Consider the following 23485-nt stretch of genomic DNA (forward strand, 5'->3'; position numbering starts at 1 on the left):
CAAACATCCTGTAAGACAAACAGGATGTTTGTCTTACAGGGATACATCCTTGTAACCAAGGATGTATCCTTGTATCCTTGGTTACAAGGATACATATCCTTGTAACCAAGGATATGTATCCTTGGTTACATATCCTGTAACCAAGGATAATGGTTACAGTTAGAGAAGTTGGTTTTTTTTATTTTTTAACTTTTTTTGCAAAAATGTCTTTAAATGTGGGGCTGAATTTGAGTTAATATGTAATTACAGATGATGGGAACATTACAGTTATTAGATTTATTGTCACACTGAGGCCTCGCAGTTTAATCAGGCCCTTTCCAACTAAACCAGTAAAAACGTGTCTTTTTTTTGTTGTTTTTCTCACTCTGTTTAACACATTAATCAAATATTTTTTTGTACAACTGTACAGATTACCATGCAGTATGTAAAAATATCATGTGGACCTTCTAAAATGGAAAAAAACTGTGTGCAAAATATGAGTTTTTGGAATTTAGCGCAAAGACAATATGAAAAACATATATATATATTCCGTAGTCATGAGTTTTGCTAAATGATTTGTGATGGTAATAAATGTATGTTTTGCCATTTGTACTCGTCCTTGATTTTATTTACTAACCTGATATGCGTACAAAGCAACTAGAATCCATTTTTAAATTTGGTTTTCTGGTCATTTTAACAGTATAATTTGGCTGCCACTAAAATAAAGACATGCCAATTAATTTTCACCGGATTTGCTCTGACCGGTGATTGGCAGATCAACACTGAGAGCTTAATACTCCTAAATCTGGACATAGTTATAATTTCAAGAAAGAACATCAACCAAACTTGATATATGCAGATGTAAAAGGCAAGAAAGCATAGTTGGTGCTTTACTCCATGTTTGATACATGGGTCTGTGTTATAAAACAGTTAGCCTAAGCTTAGCATGCCTATTATAATGAGCTGGTTATTTATCTTGTAAAAGCTTTGAAGAATAATGGCTGTCTATACCTTATTCTAGAGAAATATGCCACGATTGACACCTGATCTCAGGATTAAAAATGTTCACGATTTTGACAGCAAGTTGAGTGTGACCCTATCTGAACCTAAAAATGCCCATATAGTTACTTTGTTTTCTTTTTCAGTGAAGTGGTGTGAAAAAAATGAATAAGCAGCTGTCGCTGTCTTTCCTCCCCACATCTGGTTCTTTTCTTCTTCACCATCTGTCCCCCTGCTTGATTAGTTTGTGGAAAGAATTGTTGTGCTTCACTCCGAATTGGGTAGACATGGAATATGAAAATCCCATTGTTATGGTAAGCATACTGATTATGGTTGTCAGTATTATCACGGTTTTGTCAACATATGCAAAAAGTATTGCTACAGATGATGGGTAATTCGCCAACGTTGGGAGACAATCGCATAAATGTTGTTTGTAATGTCATTACCATGATGATCATTTGCATTTCACAAACCTGGCCTTTATAGAAGAGTTGTGTTTGCAGTTTGCCACTAACTGTGTTACCAAACAGCAAACAGGCTTTTTCAGAAATGAAGTTTGCCTGTACTTCATCTGGCAATTCGCCAAACCACGACAGTGGCGAAGCCGTTCTGTCCGCGTTGACCACGGTTCCAAGTGTGGAGCAGCTAAAGTCGGAGCAAGAGAAATGCGTAAGACAGTTTGGTGAAATCAGATCCGGTTGTTTCAAATTTCAAGAGACCACGCCTTCAGCAAGCAATTGTTTCTGAGTAACAGAGGATCTGGATTCTCCGTACGAAGCAAAGCGTAGAATGAGGGGCTGATTTTACCAGGCTAGATTTGAATTACATTTTTGTTAATTATTTCTTACAAATTTTCATCACCCCCTGTTGGTCAATCATCCCATTAAAGCACTTTATGATTTGTTATTACAATGTAGCAAAATGGGAGGGGGGTGGAACGAATAGTAGAGGACGTGATGCATGTCCAAAGGTTTAGCATGTTTTACGGTTCGGTTCACTGAAACCCATTTCCTATTACATGGTCTTTTTCTTCCTGACTTCTGTGATTCAGCAGTGATTTAACTTGAGTCCTGTCACTTTTCCTCATGTGTAATGAGGAAATTTCCCACCACTGACCATGCCTGACATCTGTAATTAACTCTAACAAATAGGTCGAGACTACGGGACTTTAGTGTTACAGGGCTGTGACACTCTGCTCTGTCAGGCTCGGCTCGGCTCATGATTTGGATTGATAGAAATAGCTGCGTTGTTTTTTTTTTTTTTTGTTTTTTTTCAGATGCAAAATATTGGCGAGCGCGGCTCTAAATCTCATTTAACGAACAAACGGACATTTATTAAATAGACCCACCGCTGCCAAGTTCAGCTGGTAAAGCAGAACTGGCAAAGCAGAACTGGCACGGGCAATGTTGTTAGCCTGCGGGAGTGTGTGTGTGTGTGGGTGTGTGTGTGTGTGTGTGTGGCAGGAGATGAGCACATTTCTCCTTATTTGACAGCACTGATCACATGCCAGTCCTGGCAACTGAGGGATGCAGAGGTTTAAAGAATGATTTCAAACATAATCACCCACACAAGATTAAACTTAATCACAATTCCGGTTTCATTGAAACTAATTTTAACAAATCTGGACATGGCTCCGTGTTTTTTTTCCCCTCTGGAGCTTTACTGCAAGAAACCATTAAGTGAAAGCCAGCCACCACTGTGTGACAGGCTGGCTGCTTATCGACTGCTATAGATCAACTAGGTGGCGAGGATTGTTGTTGTTGTTAAATGGAAAAGTTTCCAGAGTGAGGGCCGAATAATCAGTGTCATCAATCAGACGTAGCTTTGCAAAGAAGGCTTACTGATTCACTCCCCAGAAAACCATCGTACCGTGTCTGATATTGCTTCTCCTATTGGGTGAAAGAAATGCACTTTGAGAGACGTAGGCTACCACTTTAAATCTGTATTTCTTCACAGAAATGCACCATTCTTTCTCTGCTAGTGTTTTCTCCGTTTTTTGTTTGTTTGTTTGTTTTCTTAGTCTTGGTGTTTCACATAAGCATGTTTTAGTATATTCAGGAAGGATAACCTGAACAAATACTGGACGCAGTTTGTAGGCAAATTTCTCCATGACAATTGTGTGACAACAGTGTATATTAAACAAAGCTTTTAAACCTAAATAAAAAACAGATATTCAAACTGTTTTTATATGTGTGGCATATAAAAATAGAGTGCCGTTCATGTTTCCTTACAATTGCTTTTAAAGGGAAGAGGACTGGTTCTAAATGGTGTCTTCGACATTAAAGTATTTTACCTGGGACTTTAGCTGCCAAGTCCATCTGATCAGGGAAAGTTTTGAGTGTGTTCCTTAAGGCAGTGTTTTTCAACCCTGGTCCTCCAGCCACATTGCTTTGCATGTTTTAGATATGTTAAAATAGGGAAAGATGCAGGGCACTGTGCCTTGAGGACCAGGGCTGGGAAGCATTGCCTTAAAGTATTTTTGCAGGAGTATGGAGTGTTTGTATACCCAAAGCTAGATCCAGATACGGTGTGGTACTCGAGGCGTATGAAAGGATGTTGTCTGTTTGTTGTCTTTATGCAGTCAATGACCTTTTGTATAAACCGGAGCAGATTGGAGCTTGGATAAGAGTAAGGTCATCCAGGTCTGGAATCCTCCTTCCAGGTTTCTTTGACCTTACATAAATTGTGTGCTCTATGGGTGCGGAAACTTGACTGGTTACTCTGGAATTTTTACCACGTGGAGCTATGTAAACATAGTTTAATTTTTGGAAAGTTACCCGTTTCCTATGTTACGGCTGCTTAGTTTGGAAAGTTACAAGTGTTAAGAGTTTTTTTTTCTTCTAGCTTGAAGGCATGGATCAGATCCCTCGTAACAGGAAGAACTGGATTTGGGAAGGACGGAGCCAACAAAGACCTACACCCATTAAGATTGTGAAACTTGGGAAGTCATCCAGCGTAATCCGATAGACTGAACCTGTGAGCATCATTTTAAAAGTGGTCATGTCTATAATGGTCTTGCTTGCAAGGATATGAATGTTCTTAAAAAAAAGAATATTCTCCATTCAATCTGTTATTTTATGTTTCTGTCCAATACCAACACACCATATTGTCATGGATGAATGGCTATTTACGTGGATATCTAATTGTCTCCAGGTATGAAAAAGTACACAACATTGCAGGAAAGGAAAGGTCATCTTGCGATCAAAGTAAAATGCTATGATGACATTAGCTCCACATTTAAAAATACATAGAAGAAATGCATAACATCAACAATTTTACTCCAGAATGTGTTCAACTTAAAGGAAAAGCCAGAACATGTGTATATGACTTGTAGATCACACATTCAAATAATGTTCCACGTGAGAGGACTTATAGTTTTAACCAGTCACCTGATTTCTGATTTATTCCTTACCAATGACCCTCAGTTTGTGAATTGTTAAATCCAGCTGGTGACGTTTATAAAAATAAACATTCATTTTAGATATTTTGTTAGTTGTATATACACAAACTTAAATACGGAGATACATTTTATTACGCATAATTTTTAGTCACTGGAAAAAGTAGCTGAGGGAGTACATATTGCTGGGCATTCAGTGCAGTGTACTATATTTACCAGTAGGGGGTGATAAAGCGCAGAAGAAAAACTGGCAAATGACGTTGATACAGGAAGTGAAATTGGAAACTCACGGAAATGACGTCTCTCTAGAACAAATGTGTTAACGGCAGAGGTGAGTGTGGTCTTATGAAATGAATTAACGGCGGTCAAAAATGGTCAAACTAAATCGTGTGATAGTAATTTGTTTCTTGGTAGACATAGTAAACTAGTAGATTAATGTTCATACTTCCGGTGCCCGTTTTAAGATTATGAATATCAAATACTTCCAGCTATGCCACCATGGTGATGCTGACTTTGTTGGCTGATATTCGTGCAATACTTTATCTAAACGTGTTCGTGTTTTGGGGGTTTCTTTGTGTAAGTTTTTAATTAAACTCATGGTCAGTTTGTGCGCGCTCATTCGACTTGTCAGCTCGTGTTTTGTGGTATTTTGAGTCAAAAATGGCGAATTCTGTTAGAATGTTTAACTACATTACCAGTAAGCAAGGTGAAGCGAAAGGTGCCTGACATAAAATGAACCCTGTAATAATAGCAGAGACCAGGTTTTCAATTCGGCACTGAGAAAACTGACGAATTTGCGACATTGTAATGACTTTTTAACAAATATAGGAGAACTGAAGTCTGCCGGCTGGTAACATTAAAGATATTAACCCTTTAATATCGGTAAAATAATAATTTGTAAGATTTAAATAATCATGATTAAAAACAACAAAGTCCTCCATCTGTTAGTTCTAAGATTTTGGCTAGCAGGATATAACATTGATCTAGTCTCTGCAAATTTCTACAATTGCTTTAATCTAATCTGAAATATGAACAGAAAACCACACCAGATTTTCACAACATTAAATCAGTGGAAATACTGTTTCACAAAAAAATGCCTCCTTGCTGCTTTTATTGGATTTTTGAGAGTAAGTAGCAGCCAGGTGTTGCTAAACTGCTTGATTATCTAATTATCAACAGGTGGCTCCTCTAGAGAAAATGGAGTTGCAAAGTGATCAGCTTGCACCTTTTTAAAAACTTATTTTTTTCCCTCCTTTCTTTCAGACTAATTAAGTTTCTGCTGAGACTAATTGTCACAATTGACTATAATTTGTCCACATGAATATTTTTAATTGACACACTTATTTTTTTATTTCTTAATCATTTTAATTTATTTGTGTTACATGTTGAAGACCTTGGAACTGACTGTAGCAACAAACCAGTGGAATTGATTATTTTCTGGTCAAAAACACTAGACTTTATTTCCTTGACAATGGAAACTAATTTTGTTTTAACTGCAGGGATCTGGCTTTGACCACAAGAGGGGGCCAGTAGACAGAGGATGACCACTCTGGCATTAGAAGTTGATGTTTCCAAAATAGTTTTTTTTTCTATTACTGTTCTTCAAAGAACAATCTGTGCCACAATTTCTCTCTTACTATTATATAATTTATCTATTTATTTATTTATCTCTTCAGGGCACCTGGGAAATTAAAGCAGCATGTGGCCCATAGTGTGGACTGCGATGCGGACCTACGCGCCGTACGTCACCTTCCCTGTCGCTTTCGTGGTCGGCGCTGTGGGCTACCACCTGGAGTGGTTCATCAGAGGCACTCCAAAACCTCGGGAGGAAGAGAAGAGCATCTTGGAACTGAGGGAGGAAAGAAAGCTGCAGGAACAGGTGGGAACAGACGGCACTCAGGTGCTTAGCCTTAAAGAGAAACTGGAGTTCACGCCTAAAGCTGCTCTCAACAGGAACAGATCTGAGAAGAGCTAACTCGTGTCGCGACAGACTTGTTCTTGCAGTTTTTTTTTGTTTTGTTTTTTTCCTTTTCCATCAAGAGGATGGTTCCCTGGGAATCGAAGAGGTGAACCAGAGGACAAAAATCACCTACTGTTCTACTCACCTGAGTAGTTTTCACTTGTCATCTCCTGAAGAATCAAAGGCAGCCCGGCTGACAGTAAACACATAAAACCAAACACACTCTTGCTATTCTTTGTAATCAGGTAAAAATCTTCTATCGGTGAATTTTCATAAGATTTCACAATGCATAGATGAACATTTCAATCAAGCCACGCTAATAACATATTTATTGAGCCTTTAAGTGTTTATCTAATTGATTGTTTTTACATGCGCATCTCCACTTACCAAAAAAATTGTGTTTATTCATGTCATATTACAGCAGTGTGAGCCAGATATTATTGTGGCTTCATCATTAAGTCACTCAAATTAATTTTATTTTGGTAGTTTCATTCGAAGATATTTTCAAGATGAATGTTTCTCAAAGTGAGTGTCCTTTAATCTTTTCTGAATGTTAGAAAAGAAGTAGTAATTATCTTGCTGGAAGTGGGAAAAGAAAGATGGCTCTTTGTTGTTCCTTTTATCTCATCTGGCCTTTGAAGGTGTGTGGCAAAACAAGCCCAGCAGTACAGGAGGTCTCGTTGGAGCTGTAAGCTTTTTAGGAGTATTATTTGTAACCTGAACATGATGCTTTCATTTTAGAAAGTCTGGATGGTTAGTACTCCCAGGTGTATAAATTGTTTGTCAAAGAAATTATATGAAATAAAGGAAATCTATGTTCATAAATTGAAAAAGTGTCCGTTGCTGACAAATCACACAAAACTGGCTTAATATGCGTCACAAAAAAACATAATTCATTCCAAATGCATATTCAACATAATAAAAAGTAACTTTGCTAATCAAAAACCTTCTCATTCAGCTCTGAAAAGCGAAACTTATTCCTGAAGGGAAATCAACTCATTCGTCTTTACTCTGTTGGATCATGTCAAACATGGTCATTGAAAAAGCATTGATGCATCTTGAATTTTCACATTTCACCACCATAATTCTATTTATTAGGATTTTACTTTTGTTTTTTGTGTTGTTATTTTTTTGTAATCTGCAAAGTGAGGTTTGCATTTGTATTTTGTGCCTTGTACTCCAATACCCCTGAATACAATCAGGGGTACTGGAGTACAGGGGTACAATCAACTGATTCACCATAACATAGCTTGCCACAAATGCTAATGTTAGTTTGCATAGCAACTGATGACTGCAGATAAATGGATTTCCTGTACTGGTAAGCTGTTTTTCCGCCATTAGCACATTGAACAGCATACACAAGGATGATTGACAGCGCTAAGACCCTCCTCCTGGCTCTGATTGGTTGTTTTTGACTGAGAGCGGTTCATTAACAGTAGCATTCAGAGGATGAGGAGGAGCTTGATTTTTTTTTTTTTTTTTGCACAGATTATCTGTGTCATACTGACGGAATGCTGCCTCCACATGGTGGCATTTTTAATAAATATGGAAAAAAACATTTTTCTAAAGGTTACATACTGCAGCTTTAATCTTAGACATCGTTAAATGATGCGGGTTTAGCCTTTAACACACAGTCAGCATCTTTGAAAATATAAAACAGGCAAAGTGTTTTTCTTCCAAGTTGATTCTTTTTTTCCACCATTCACCTGATTTTTGTTTTCTCTCGCTTCGAACTTCCAAAAACCTCCGGAGGGAATGAATGTTAACAAGAGATCTGACATTTAATGTGCTGGTAAACGTATGCGCTTGAGTCAAGACCGCTTTTACTTTCGTCATCGCTACAGCGAAATGCGGGTCTGAAAATAAAAACTTGACTGGAATTAGTCACAGGCTGAATCAGACAAATGAGACAAATAAGCAACAGAACTGATCCCACTGTTTGGGGTTTTAAAAGTGGGTCCCAGACTAGTTCTGTGGTAATAAAATAAAAGTGGTCTGCAGTCTTTCTAGTGTGCCAGGATACGTTCTGCTACATTACCCCGCCAGCTTGCGAAATGGGTAGAGATCATGAAGCCCAGACTTCCACTGGCACCACAGTGGTAAATACTGCGCTATCTGCAGCCATCTCCAGCTTTTTCGTCTCTGCTCTTATGTTCGCCATCAGCGAAATGGCCCACTCCACTTTGGATGAGACACGTTTGAAGAAGCAATTACCCTAGGCTGGAGGAAGTTTCCATTCAAAAAAAAAAAAAAGAACACAAAGTGAAGATGCAGAGGTGGCGCTGGGAGTTACGGCGAGCGCACTGTGTGAAAACTGTGTGTGTCCTCCTGGGAACAATCGGAGGACAGGTCATCCCTCGTAACAATGGCCCTCCGGTTCCTCAGAACGGGACGGCACTGTGGGAACGGAGGGCCGCGGTTCCTGGGAAGGGACGGGGGCGGTAGCCATTGTTCCTGCTGGATGATGGGGATAATGGGTGTGGGTGATGCTGGCTGGTCTTTTTTTATTTCAATCTGCTCAAGGAGGTCCAATCCAACATCCTGAATGGACAGGCTGGAGACTGTGTTCCAAAGTGTCGCATGAACAATAGAGCCGTCTACCTCCTGGACGGGGACCACATCCTTTTATTAGATACTGTAGCTACACACGCGTGCAGCTTTATGTCTGTGGCCATTTCATGTGGACCAGAGAGGACCAGGTGAAAATGTCTGTCTTCATAACGAAGTCCTTACTTTAAAGCAGTGCTTCTCAATTCCAGTCCTCAGGCCCCCCCCCCTGCTCTGCATGTTTTAGATGTGCCTTTATTCCAGAACAGCTGATTCAAATGATTGCATGACTGTCAAGAACTGCAGAAGGCTGTTAATCACTCACAGATTCAATCCAGGTGTGTGGCAGAAGGGAAACACCTAAAGCATGCAGGGCAGGGGACCGGAATTGAGAAACACTGCTTTAAATTAAAACTTTAAACTGTCTCCTTCAAAGATACTCATATGTAGCAATAAAATGTTTATTCTAGTTAAAAATAGTTATAATCTACTTTCAATGTCATCCCAGTGACAATGAATGCAGTGAGTTCTTATAAGAGACAAATGTTTGAGCAAATCCAATTTCAAGCTCTCCTAGTATTTTTTTCGTTTTTTTTGTGAAGATAATGCTGAATTATTTTCTAAATGTATAGCCTACAGAGTAAACTGCCAGTCGGCCGATGTCAAGTCAGAAAATGGGCAAATATGTTTGTGTATTTTTGTTGGGAAGCTTTTATTGGAACACAGAAATGTATACATCGTATGTCTCTACCAGCTTTGGACATCCTTTATATTGCAAATATTACAGCGGCATAATATTTGTCGTAATTTTTTTTTGTGGGATCACATTCAAAAAATGTGGGATCTTTGATCCAAGCTCTGATTGGATCAAGCTCCAATCAGAGCTTGATCTGATTCATCCAATCAGATCAAGCTCTGATTGGCTGAAGAATCAAGATAAAAAAAAATCAAATAAAAAATAACTCTAAAATACTTATTCTGGAAGACAATCTCAACGGGATGTAGGGCTGGAAATATGCTTTGATCTGAAATATTTCATTGTAACTCTGTTTGATGAAAGTCAAAATGCTTTGTTCTTTCTGGTCTATCTATTTTAAGTTTGTTCAATGATTTGTGAGAATTTTCTCTGTATTTTGAGGATTGTTCTGTTGGAAACAAAGACTAACATTCTTGACTGACTTGATTTTTGCTAAGTAATAATAATAAGGTCCATATTACAGTTGATGTGTTCATATATACCTGAAAATTATGAAAGCCAACAACATCTTACCAATGAAGAAAACTAGCTATAGCACTCATTGACAACTTAGGTCAAAATTAAATAGATACAGCCACTCCTCCAGCAAAATAACGTTCCTTCTTACATGCCAACTTTTTGCAAAAAAATACTATTTACTTCAAGAGATTTCTCCATTTTTCATCTTATCTAATTACTATCCAAGCAATTTAATAGCATGTGTTCCTTGCCTTTGTAAACAAAACACAAGAAATCATATCTTAAAGGAGCATTACACTGTAAAGCTAGCTGAAAATTGCTCGTTAGTGTACTTTTTTTTTTTTTAACTAATTCACAATGCAAGTGTGAATTAGGGCTGGCAGAAAAAGAGCACTGATGTAATTCTAGTGTTTACCAGGAAAAGGGCTGGTAGGGGAACACTTCCACTTAAGCGTATTACAAATTAATCATTGCTTACCTAATCTGAAAGTGCTCCAGCAGAATATTCGGATCCTAGATGCGCCCGAGAGTCATAATTACAAGCACATTATAGTCTACTGGCGCAACACGGCTTTGAATTTTAAAACGAGGTACGCAGGTTTTGCCTCCCCACTCTCCCCCCCCTAAAGTGTTCCCTTTTTGCAATAAATTATTCCTACACATTAAAACGGTAATTATTTGCAGATGTTAACACTTCAAGCTACAGCGCCTTGCAAAAGTATCCTTGGCCGTTGCATCTTCTCACATTTTCTAAAGGTGCAACAACAAAAACAATGTCTTTCATTGAGATTCTGGGGCAGACCAGCAGAAAGTAGTGCAACTACAGCTTTTGGTGAGCATACACAGGGGAACAAAAAGCAAAATAATACCGGGATACCCACCACAGCACCATTGTCATGTGAAACAATCCCTAACCACCAATGCCCCAAGGGAGCAACAATACTGGAAAAGGAAACAGATACAGACTCACTTCCTGTCCCAGCAGTTAAATTTAGATATCGGCGACAGCCTTTTCGGTTTGTTTTTGCATGGAAGGCACGGTGCGCGGACGGGAGATTGTTATGGATACGGACAAATCCGTTCTCGTGCGTTGTTTGAACGGATGTCAAGGCAAACAAAAGAAGTTGGCACACGTCTTGCCTTTTCCTCAAATGAGCTCTGCGCAGCGTAAACAATAAATCATAGAGAGCGGCCCCATGCAATGCCACAGAGCCCAAGCTCCGACTTGATCCAAAAATACAGATTTTGCATAACTTTCCTGACCTTGTCCACCCTGCAGCTGCTATTTGAAGGCCAGTTGGGTCCTTGCGGATCAGGAACATTTTGAGTTTTTGAGGTCGAATCATGTCGGCCCTTCCTGAGTTCGCGAGGTCGCGTTTTTACCTAACCACTACAGCCTTCAGAAATGAGTAGAACTTTTAGTTTGTATGGCAGGTAGGAATAATGACACCTATATAACGTTGTATACATTATGTTTCAGCAATGCCCCTGTGTAAATTCTTGAGATTGTGATTCACTATATCACAAGTATTAATGTATATTACTGGAATTTTAAGTGACCAACACAAAAAATGAAAAGAAAAAGTTTAAAGATAAACAATAAAGGACATCTGCAAATATCAATGCCAATGTTTTTTCCTTGAATTATTTGTTCAATTTAAGTATGGTTAAATAATGTCCTAAGTCTTTAAAATAAGCCTTACTTAACCTTAAAGCAGCGCAATTCAGTTGAAGCTTATTTGATCCAGGACGGCACATTAAACTGTTGCATGTTGAAAACAAAGCAACTGTTGTTTTGTCTGTAGGTTTTCTAGCCACAGACTAATTTTCTAACCCAGAACCTTCTTTTGGACCTTTTTTTTTAAAAGACAGCAAAGTTAAAAATGAAAGATTCCTGTCACACACAGAGACACACAAACACACTTGCACTAAATTTATGACTAATTACATGGAAAACATGAAAATGCATATTAGATAAATCTCCTCAACAACGTAAGCTGGTATACGTCGGTGTTCACATATTCGTTTTTGTCTTAGCCATTGTTTCACCTGGGAATTAAAACGCTTTAAAATCTGTTACCATTTTTTATAGCTACAAACACAGCCAACGTTACAATGGTGTGGTTTGTTGGCCGGTAACTTTCAAATTGATGTTAACAGACTCTTCCCATCAAACCTGTTTGATCTTTTACCGTTTTGCAAAAAGAACAAGCAGAAATCCTGCCTGGTAGAGACATACTGCAAAGAACGTTAAAGTTCTGAGTGGCGGCTGTGAAAAGGTGGTTCTACAAAATGTTGACTTGCACAGGTTAAGTAAAAGTGCCCTCCAGGCGTTTGCTTTTTGTGTTTCAGAAATGAAACCAGGTATGCTGTTCCTTTCACTTTACAAGAACTGATTTGTTTTTTTAAAAGAAAAAAAATGGGCTTCATTTATTTTCGTTGGATAAATTGAGGAAGTGGATCCACTGTGACTCCAACAATGTCAGGAAGTAGAGTCACAGTGGCATCTGAACTCAGATGTTCCCTGGGAATAACTTTATGGATATTTGCTGAAAAAGTTGACTTTAGTTTGTAAATTTTTCACAGCTTTACACAAGCAGAAGTCTCTGTTTTATTAGTTTTTTCTAAGGCACTCCTTATACATTTTTGCCCTGAACGATTGCATTGATGAGGGGAAACAGTCTAGACAAAGTAGATAATCAAACCAGTGATGGCTGTGAAGCTTTATTAATGCCCCATTGTTCTGAAGGAGGAACCAAGCCCTTTCTAGACACTCGTAGTGGGTCTTGAAGTTTCTTAGACTTGTCAGACCAAGAGTCACTCCAGTCAACCTGAAAGTTACTGAACGGTAGTGGAATGTTTAGTCTGTGAAAAAGAATAGAAGGCGCCCATTATTTTGTTCTGGTTTGTAATCTGTAAGTACAGATGATGCAAAAAGCTCGTCTGCAGATTTGCTGCTGGCTTCGCCTGGCACCGGCAGGTCGCCCTCCGCAATGTGTTCCTTGACCCCTACGGCTTTTCGCTGAAAACACAGAGGCCGACGCATGCGCCCACAATGGAAAGTGGAGATAACAGAACCGCTCGCAAATGCCAGAAGATTTCGAACACGCGGCAGGGACTGAACCCGGTAGCCGTTGCTGCCTCAGCGGTACGTGCAAATTTGTCCCCAACAAGGGCGTGTGATTAAAAAAACCCCACATTCCTCCAAAGGTTGAGGCGTCTCATTCCTATCGTTATTGGAAGAGAAAATTTTGGTAACCCACAGGGAAATAAATGATTTCACTGTTCCAGTTTTTTTTCTTTTTTGACCGCTCCTAAAGTTGAAGCTGTTCCAAAAACCAGGTTCCCTTAAAGTTTTCTATTAACCCCTTTTCCTGCCATAAAAATCGCTTATCATCACGCCCACTGGTAATGGAGGTGCCATATACTGCTGAAAAGAAATATCACCTTAATGTATCAGAACCCAAGCAAGAACTTTTGTTGAAGGCGCTGACCTCTGGGTTTTATCAGTTGCTCTACATGAGAAAGGAAGAAAAAAAAGCATTAACAGCCCGACTTCTCCAGGGGAAATTAAATAGAGCACATAGCGCCGCTACGGCTTGTGCAGGCTTATGGTGCCGGATGAGTGATGCTCTCTTTTCACTGCGAAGCCATAACCCCCTGATTAGAAAACAGACATTAAATCAAAGTTATTTCCCTCCACTGGTTTCCTTGGCAAGCTGCACTGATGATATCGTGAAATACTCTTCCATATCTTTGTTTCTATTATTTATCCTGCTGGCATGAGGGATTCATTTTCTCTGCGTTGCAACAATGCTTGGATGGCATAAAGTGTATTGTTGGACAAGGAAACAATGGCAAATAAAAAATCTCATTCTGTAAAATGTGATGGGGGGGGGGCATAAACAAAAAAGATCAACTTGAACTTCAGAAGTGAATAAATGGTACAAAATTGTGTCCCTTAGACTTTATTATGAACTGACATCAAAAATGATGAATAATTCTTGTTTTTTTGTTTCAAACAATAATAAATATTATGACCAGGATTGCTTTACAACACCATAAAAATTACATTTAAATACATTTGTCCAAATATTCAACCACTCCCTTTCACTGAATTTGTACATTTCTGTACCGCTTTTTGTCCATTCAATGGGCAATTACTGGATTTGAGGTCCATAGAACAAAAGCAAAAAACCTTTTTGGCATTGTATTGCTCTGCATCCTCAAACTTCACTGTATTTTATTGGGATTAAATGAGACAGACCTACGTATAAGAATGCATAAATGTGATGTTAACAAACAGGATATGTGGTTTTTATTACCCTGAACACACCACCACATTTTGAAACACGGTGTTTATAGCCGTATGCTGTGGGAGTGCTTGTCTGACAAATAGATGGTGCTAAACACATTGAAATCCTGGAGAAAACCCTGTAAGACACTGAAAAAGATCTCCGCAAGCATGACACTACCACCGCCTTGTTTTGCTATGGGGTTGCTGTGTTCAGTGTAATCAAAACTGCATCGTTTTTTTTTTCTTCTATATGTTGGTCAAATCAATAAAATCCCAACATTGACATTTGTGGTTGTTAAACAACAAATTGCGAAGAGGTGTATTTTTGGACGGCTCTGCAGCTATTGCCTATTGAAGTTTCCAGCTGTAGGTTCACATCAATGCCATCGCACGCAGCGCGGCCACTTCCTCTAGTCTCTTCATAGCTGAAATGCTATGGTCACCGTTACTGTTGCTCCATCCCACAAATCCCAATCTTTTGGCTTCTCTTCCCACTCCCCACATCCCCGCCTCGCCTTCCAAGGCCACATCTCCAACTTTTGATTGACCGGAACTCACTGGGCGAAAGGAGACAAGCATATTGTGTGCGTGCATGCATGCGTGCCTTCATCCACGCCGCAATTATCCTTCTGGGAGCCAAGCGGGGTCCAGAGACCAGTGCATTCCACAGAGAGCACAAATCCATTAGGAGAGAGCAAAGTTCCAGAAGACTCTTGGGGTTTCAGTGCAAATCTCAGAAGCGTACGTTTAAATCTAAATTTCCTTGCATAAACACTTAGTAGCTCCCTTTGCCAGACCCCTCGGCTTGTTTTTTCCACATCACTTTGCTATTAAACCTAGCAGGAAGGCATCTTATGACTTAAATCTCATTATGGAGTCACATTTTTATTTCGCCATTGGCAGTGTTCTCAAAATGCTTCATTTTGAATAGATTTGTTTATCAAAAAAAAAAACAACCTGCAAATGTCTGTGCCTCTGAGGCATGGAGTTCACAGTGCAGTGGTTGTTATACTGCTTTCCTTCAAACTGTGCACTCCTGTTTGTTAAGTGTCATGTGCAGAAACGTCAAAAACCAAAGGAAGCTACCGTCAAACATATTGTTTCTGGTTTTTTGCATGTCCCTTATGGGCACCTTTCACATCCGTCCCTGTTTGATCTGACTGTTTTGAATGACTGCATCGTTTGGAACTTGCTTTTCCAGTGGATTTCATGCAGTTCATGTAGCTTGGAAGCAAGTTATCCCCGGTCTCTCCTGCATCCCAGTTCACTTCTATTACCGTTTCAGCATAGCTTTCACAGGGGTTGCCCGGTAATTTTGCCTCCCTACCCTGTGTGGGGATGCTGATGTCCCTGCCGGTGTTATAAACCTGGGGCGTCTCCATTCGTAGGGCTGGAGTTACTTGTACCTGCTCTCTTAGAAGTAGGCAATCCTCATCCCACTTCTCTAGGCGATAGGAAAAGGCTAGGATCAATAGATGGATGAGTTCAATCAGGTTGAGCAAAAGGGAGATGCCGGCTATCACCTGAGCGTACACGGTGAAGATGGTCTTCTCCGTGGGCCGGGAGACAAAGCAGTCCACCGTATGAGGACACGGGAATCTCGTGCATTCAAACTTAGCCGCAATAAAGAAGCCGTCATAAAGGAACCAAAGTCCAGCGATAAATCCCGCCTCCAAGAAGACCTTTAGGAGGATGCTGAATGCATATGCCCTCAGAAGCCTCCCTTTCAGTTTCGGAGCTTCAGTAGATGCCTTTTTAGGCGCTATCCTTTTCCCACCACAGTTTTCTTTCTCTTTCTGCTCTGCAATTTCTTTAGTCACACTGGCGTCCTCCCTTCCTTTCACAGTTTCACATTTTTTACTCCCACTTTCACCTTTGCCCTCTTGGGCTTTTGGGTCCTTCCCACCTCTGATGGCCACGTATCCATAATAGAAGATGGAAGGAGTCGAGACAAAGATGACCTGGAGGACAAAGTAGCGGAAGTGGGATATGGGGAAGGCTTTGTCGTAGCACACGGAAGTGCAGCCGGGCTGCTTCGTGTTGCAGACGAAGTCGGCTTGCTCGTCATCCCACGCCGATTCAGCAGCTGTTCCCAGTACCAGAATGCGAAACAGGAAGAGTACGGTGAGCCAGATCCGGCCAATAGCAGTTGAGTACTCTTGGCCCTCCTCCAGCAGGTGTTCCAGGAAGGACCAGTCAGCTCTGGACATCCTCTGCTCCTGAGAGGGACAGATTATAGATAGGAGGCAATGAGACACATTAGAAAATCAAAACCAAATGTTCCCTGAAAATGTACTGAAAGAAGATACTTTTTAAAGCAGGAAAAATATATATTTTTTCAATTTAAATTTCTTTAGCCAATTCCCCGCAGAGATAATGTTACCAACCATGGGAATGAATATTCCCATATTGTGTTGTTTTTAACTATGCCTTTGTACTGGCAGTATATTTCCAGAGCTGCATTGAGTTATTCAGTTGTACATATAAGTTCAAACATAGGCATACTACTAATATTTGGATAAGTGCTGCCATTGCTAAAACTACAGGCAGACTAGAACAGCGCAGAAAATTTACATCATCATTCGCAACTTCTCCTGTTTGCTGATTGGTCCGGTTGAAATTCTACAACCGGGCCAAGTGAATGGGAGAAATCTCAGTCTGAGCTGTAAAGAGAGATTAGAATGGTACAGAATAACGCAGAAAGGCGATGGCCATTGTAGGGTGCTACAAACCTAGCCATGCTAGGCCAATCTACAAACCGGAATCTTAATATTATGATTATCCCTTAAAAAAAACTGATGTGTGTTTGGGATCTTTGTCCTGTCAGAACACCCAACTGTGAGTTTCAACCATCTAAATACAAAACTCCTCTTGACAGCGAACCAGACCCTCAGCATGATAATAGCTCTTTTTAAGTCCGCCTGCTAAGTCAAACCAGGTAATGGGGACAAGACGTCCTGGTTATATAAAACTGTGGTTACCGTGACTGATATCCAAAGTTTATGTATAATAATTTTTTTTTTTTTTTTACAACTTTTCCATTTCATTTGTTAAGGACAGCGACTCACACCAGTCATTTCCAGTTTTATATCTGTAACTGAGCACATTTGCCGAAAAAGCACCGAAAAAATGGTTTAAGAGGGATCATAAAACTCTGGCATCAACGCACAACTGGCAAAGCAAACTGGATGTACTGACAGCATAGTTTGTCACTCTAATACAACTTCATAAGTTGAAAGCAGAAGAAAGATATACAAAAAAAAAACGTTGTCTGAGAGCTGCAGGTTGCAGCTGTATCAGACTGGCAACCTATCTAGGGATTTAAAAGAACTCTTTGGCTGGCCCAAGCTCACTTTAATCTGGGAAAGTTGCTTTGATGATCTTGCGACCGACTGTGTTACAGCCGTTTGTTTTACCAGTGACATGAACTGTGTCGTGTCAACATCCTTCAGCCTGTGGCTGTTCCTTCTCTTGAAGCCAAGATTTCCATAATTTCAGGGCAACAAGTGCTTTGAATTGAGAGAATGTTTCACAATGGGCTAAATCTAAATCTACTCTCCACCTGTTTATTTTCACTAAGCTTGTCTATTTTTCCAGTGTAAAAAGGATCACTGGGCAAAAGTAAGAGTGCTCACTTTAGCTTTTCTTTTTCCGATTACCAGTAAGCGGCCATATGTCCTTTCAACAAATTTCCACAAGAAGAGGCTTTCCACATAGAGAGCAATTTGCTTTGTATACAATGACTGGCTGTGACATCATCTATACACAAAGCTGTGAAAAACGGTTTTGCTCCTTTCACATTTCTGCTGTTTTTGCTTTTATGTTTCAAATCCTCAAACAAATTTGGGCATAAACAGACTGGGGAAAAAACAAATTATTGATTGGGAAATGGGAAATGAGTGTTTTGTTTTTCTTTTTAATGGGAGAGCTTATTCACTACTAAAATAAATCCCCATTTGAAGACTGTTTCGTGTATTCATTCTGGTTGTCCTTTCTGACATTAAAGTTTGTTCCATCATCTGAAACTTTCATGAGAGGCAAAGGACTGCTCCAAAAGCTCCTTTTTAAATGAAAAGAAATTCTTAAAACTGCTCATCTGCTTATAAATATTTTTCTATTAAATTATTTCACATTTTCTACCTTTTAAAACATGATTAAATGTATTTTCTATAATAAGAAAACTTGGTTTGATCAGTGCTATAGCACATCAGGGCTTTCTTACCTTCATACCTTAAAGGGTATGAAAAATCATGTAAAATCGACTTTGTTACAATGTCATTCCCTCATCGAGAGCACGTGTGGAGTGTTGCCTTGATTCTTTCATGCACGTTTGAGAAATCCCTTAATCTCCCTGGCAACCATTCAGCTGTGAAAAACACCTTGTGTGGCTTTGGAGGACAAAGCTCCCCTTCTGAGCTGCGGCTTCTTAGCCACCAAGCTTCCACCACACAGAGCAACGCCTCAGCTCAGCTCCTTCAGACTAGCCAGCAGCAGTTAGCAAACAACTGGCAGAACTGCGCATCTGCTGAGCTCGTTGTACGAGCTGCTTCTCAGTGCAACGCTGGGAAAAAACGTTGCTAAAGAGTTAATAGAGGAGCACTGTTGTGAGACGGAGGCCCAATTTGAAGGCGTTAAAGCAGAAAGTCACATTTCTTTTAAGGCATATAGCATCTTTATAACTGAAGTTAACATAGTTACATGATTATGCTATAAAACGGTGCTATGTTCCTGGAAAACACATAATGCTCCGCATTTAAAGGCACACAAACTATTGGAAGGAATATAAAAGACATGTGGAGCACGGGAATGCAGAGTGCCAAAAATGAAAAGCTCACTTTCTTTACAAAGACTGTTTAAGAACCCCAGAGACTGAGAATCCCTTCATTACTGGAACCCCTGGAGTCGTTGTGTGGGGGATGTTCTACCGCAACAAGGACCGGGTTACAAGTTATACAGAGCAACCTATTCAACATTGTTCAGAACCCCCCCATGCTGGAGCAAAGTTCAAAGAATACAACGCTTACAGGTAATGAGGGACATAAAAACTGACACAGTAAAGCCTCCAAAAGGTAATGGCTCTAAGTTTAATTTGTGGAGAGGGGAAAAAAGTCTGTTTTTGCTGTTTAATTGGGTAAAACAACATACACCAAATGCATAGATTCTGAAATGCATTTGAAAACATTCCAACTCATGGCTATTTTTACAGCATGCAAAACTTTCCAGTGCATTTTTTTTTTCTCAAAGAGGTTCTAATGTGGTTCCTAAATCCTGACTACGTGTGGGGTGAAGACAAACTTTAAAACCATGGACAGTGAGAGCTTTTTTGGACTAATCTCAGAGTGGGGGGCAGATGAAATTAGATTAAGCAATTAGATGTAAGTGGACAATATCCTTTTACATGCAAGATGTGTTGCATTTGTTGCTGCAGCTTAATTTTAAGGGCACGCAGCCCAGCTACGCCGCGAGGACTGGCTTGAAAATGTACCAATTACATTTTAATTGGTACATTTTATTTCCATGACAGAATTCTCACCGGTTTTCGAGAAAAGGAAAAGAAAAAAAACAAACAAACAACAAAAAAGCGGCGCGTTGTTTTATCCTGTAAGTAACAAACGAGCTAATTTTCTCCAACCTTTTCAGCATAATGGTTCCTTCTTCACGAAAGAGCGCGTGTATCTGGCGGCGGTTCCCTTATTAGTTCTTCCATGAGCTCACGCTGTTCTGAGGGGGCTCCGGGCCCTCATCATCGAGACGCAGAGGAGCGAGGCTTCCATACAATAACAAAACAACTAAAACAAAAACATATGGCACTAAACTTAGCATTTTATTTGAGCAGGATTAGGGCGCGCTGCAACTGTTTACGACGAAACTTTGAAGGACCCGTCCAAAGAGAGGCCGTTATCCCTTTTTACAGAACACGACTACTAGCCGTTTATGCGTTTGGTGTATTAGGTAATAAGAGTAAGCAATGTGTAACGCAGCGCACTGTGACTGAATTCAATAAAGTATTGTCCTGACCTGTGAGGATGTTAGGAAATGGAGGATGTTGGACATTGTTGAATGACACAGCGGCTTGCTCAAAGGGCAACACACGCACGCGCCTACACGCACGCACACACCCCCACACACACACACATCTGAATAAACATCCTGTGTGGGGGAGTTCAGGCTTTGCTGTGATGCTTGTCTATTTGTTTATGCTATTAATGTTTTTATGTTATTTCTTCCATCTCAGGGAAGAAATAACTCTTCATATGTGAAAATAAAAACTCCTATGACAGGATGAGGAGACAATGGGCTGCCAAGCAACTCGGAGACGATAATGGCGTAGTAACTTTGCTGTTTCTGGGAAAATTCACGTGAGGAATTTGCTGACAATGTACCTTTGAGTGGGCTGGTATGATGACCTCACAGTATAAGAAGCCCAAATGAAAATATTATAGTATCACTGAGTTAACACAAAATTAAAGTGTAAAGTGATCCTGCTGCTACTGAAAATATATAAAATATTTATTTTTGCTCTTACAATAATACTTATTTATTGTTTTGATGTGCTACATCAGTAAAAGTGATATCATTTCTTTTGTTTGAGTAACATTATAGAATGAGCTGTCACACACCTTAATATTGACACTACAGTATATCCATTTAAACGTCTTTGTTTTTAGTTGCTCCCTATATTTATGGTATTCACAACTTCAATTTACTATCTAAAAAAAAAAATTCCCAGAAAAGAATCCCAAAATAAGCCACAACAAGTAAATAGTACCATCTAAACCAGGGGTCTCAAACTCCAGGCCTCCAGGGCCGCAGACCTACAGTTTTTAGATGTGCCACAGGTACAAAACGCTGGAATGAAATGGCTTAATTACCTCCTCCTCGTGTAGATCAGTTCTTCAGAGCCTTAATGACCTAATTATTCTATTCAGGTGTGGTGCAGCAGAGGCTCATCTAAAAGTTGCAGGACTGCGGCCCTCGAGGACTGGAGTTTGAGACCCCTGATCTAAACTAACTGAGTAGCAGTGTGTAGCAACAGGTGGGGGAGGGGACAGATGGCCATGATCTAAAAAGCTGGAGAAAATGTACCTGTAGCACTTTCTCTAGCTTCCAGTTAAATGACTTGAAGCTGTTGGGGCTCAGCAGTTTTGTAATCTTTTTCAACAACCTCCAGAAAACTTGAACCACTTTAATGATTCTGATAAATAATGAATGTGGTATGTGATGTTGGTGATGTTGCTTTAAAATTACGCTCCATTACACAATATGATGACAGTTCCTCCTACAATAAAAGCAATAAAAATGTGTAGAAAATTGCCTGCTGGAATGCTTCTATTGACTGATGTTTAATTGTAAGCAATGGAAAGGAGACAGTTGTAAACACATCAGTAACAACCCTGGTCAAAAGATAAATGACATACAAATCTAAGTGCTGACAAAGTCTATATTTCTGTATTACTGTTTCTTGTACCCACAACCAAACTTCAGGTCACTCCAGGCACATTTTCTGTCATTTTAAAAGGTTAATATTAAGCTGTAGAAACATTTTGATGTATAGGCTTAGGCGGATTTGGAGCCTCAATTGTTTCTTGTTTCGGTCTTACAAACGTCTCTGGTTTAATATTACAGTTAAAAACACAGCATGGCAAAAGTTCGTCTTACAATAACAACAGCAAAAACATGTAAAAACAAATCTTCTGGCTGCTTCTAGGTTTTACACAAAACAAAATTATTTGTAGGTTATTCTAGGAATGGTGCATTTGCTCACGTACACCAAAGTAAATAAGCTGGTCAGAAATTGAAATAAAAATTACAATGTGCGCCTTGCTTTCTTTTTGACATCTCTCTAAAAGGACTAAAGTCAGTGATAGAAAATGTTAGTTTTGAAAGCACAGCTGTTTTTTGGAAAACTTTGCGTATGTTCATACCAGTAGCGTAGTTCCCAAACTGTATTTTTAAAAAAGTCAAGTTTTGATCAATCACCAAAAAGCCACATAACAACTAAGAGCCTGGCTCAACTCAGAAAACGGCAGCAATAATGAACAGAACGAGGGCTTTGAAACCAGTCAACTTTAAATTAAGTTCTGTTGAAACTTTCACATTTCCTAAAGGGATTGAAATAAGATCATTGTCACCTATTACAATGACATAAAAAAAAAAATACCTACTGGAATTATTCTTAAAAACGCAAAAATGAAACTTTTACCTGCCACTGTAAACACAAACCAGAACATTTATTCATTCACGATAAAAGAGACTTCACACTTCATAATGCTCTCATAATTCCATCCGTATTCATTTTTTTTTTTTTTTTCCCCTTATCCAGGTGAACCTTCTTACCTTTCTCTCTCTTAAAGCGGCTTGTGTCTCCTCGCCGGTTCCGAGTCGCTCTGCTGATGTGACGCCGCTTGAAGTGCGCTGCCTCCTTTACAAAGATCCGCCGTAATCGGAAAAAGTGGGGAGAACTTTCCCATGCCTGCTGCTCTTCCCCTCTCCGCTCGGGCCCTCCCTCAGGAACTCCGTCCAGGAAACGTGATGCATGGACCCAGAGCGGTTCTGGGTAGCTGCGCCCCGACGCTCGAGCTCTGACCCTGTTGGATGAGGGCGCGCCGTCAGCGCGCGCGATAATTGCGCGGCGGGGGAAATGCCGCCTGTTGCGCTTTAGTTTGACTTTGGAGGTTCGCGGTCACTGAAGATGAAACGGAAGCACGAATGAAAGATAAAATATTATTAATAATAATAATAATCAGCTTAAAATAAACCGATAGACTTATTATTATTACTACTATTACAAAAATAGAAAGCCATTTATCCTAATCTACATTTGAGCATCTGGATCTATGGCTGGAATGAAAACAGCGTTGTTGTTGTTTTTAGGATTTTTATCTCACATCTGCACGTAAATGACTCGATGTAATCTGCTGTGTTTCCTACTTTGAATAATTAGTCGAGCTTACTGTACTGTTTGATAACTATATCAGTTGGAATGTGCGACTTCACTGACACATTATTTTTCTGGGTTTTTTTGCAAAGCTCCTCGAGACATTTATTGTGAATTGGTGCTATAAATAAAACTGATTTGAATTGAATTTA

At 39.7% G+C, this 23485-nt stretch overlaps 2 protein-coding genes across 2 annotated transcripts; one reads left to right on the forward strand and one right to left on the reverse strand.

The window, feature by feature from the left end:
* The first annotated feature begins 4641 nt into the window (after positions 1 to 4641).
* Positions 4642 to 7168, forward strand: smim12 (small integral membrane protein 12). The gene is made up of 2 exons (XM_032581589.1): positions 4642 to 4706; positions 6052 to 7168. The coding sequence occupies exon 2, from the start codon at positions 6075 to 6077 to the stop codon at positions 6348 to 6350; it is 276 nt and encodes a 91-aa protein (XP_032437480.1). The 5' UTR covers positions 4642 to 4706; positions 6052 to 6074; the 3' UTR covers positions 6351 to 7168.
* A 3272-nt stretch (positions 7169 to 10440) lies between these two features.
* On the reverse strand, positions 10441 to 22996 carry gja4 (gap junction protein alpha 4). Its single transcript, XM_032581588.1, has 2 exons — positions 22733 to 22996; positions 10441 to 16614 (listed from the first exon to the last, which is right to left on the reverse strand). Exon 2 carries the CDS (start codon positions 16603 to 16605, stop codon positions 15484 to 15486), a length of 1122 nt encoding a protein of 373 aa, XP_032437479.1. The 5' UTR covers positions 16606 to 16614; positions 22733 to 22996; the 3' UTR covers positions 10441 to 15483.
* Between the last annotated feature and the right edge of the window lie 489 nt (positions 22997 to 23485).

This window comes from Xiphophorus hellerii, chromosome 13 (assembly GCF_003331165.1).
Source record: "Xiphophorus hellerii strain 12219 chromosome 13, Xiphophorus_hellerii-4.1, whole genome shotgun sequence".
Lineage (NCBI taxonomy): Eukaryota > Metazoa > Chordata > Actinopteri > Cyprinodontiformes > Poeciliidae > Xiphophorus > Xiphophorus hellerii.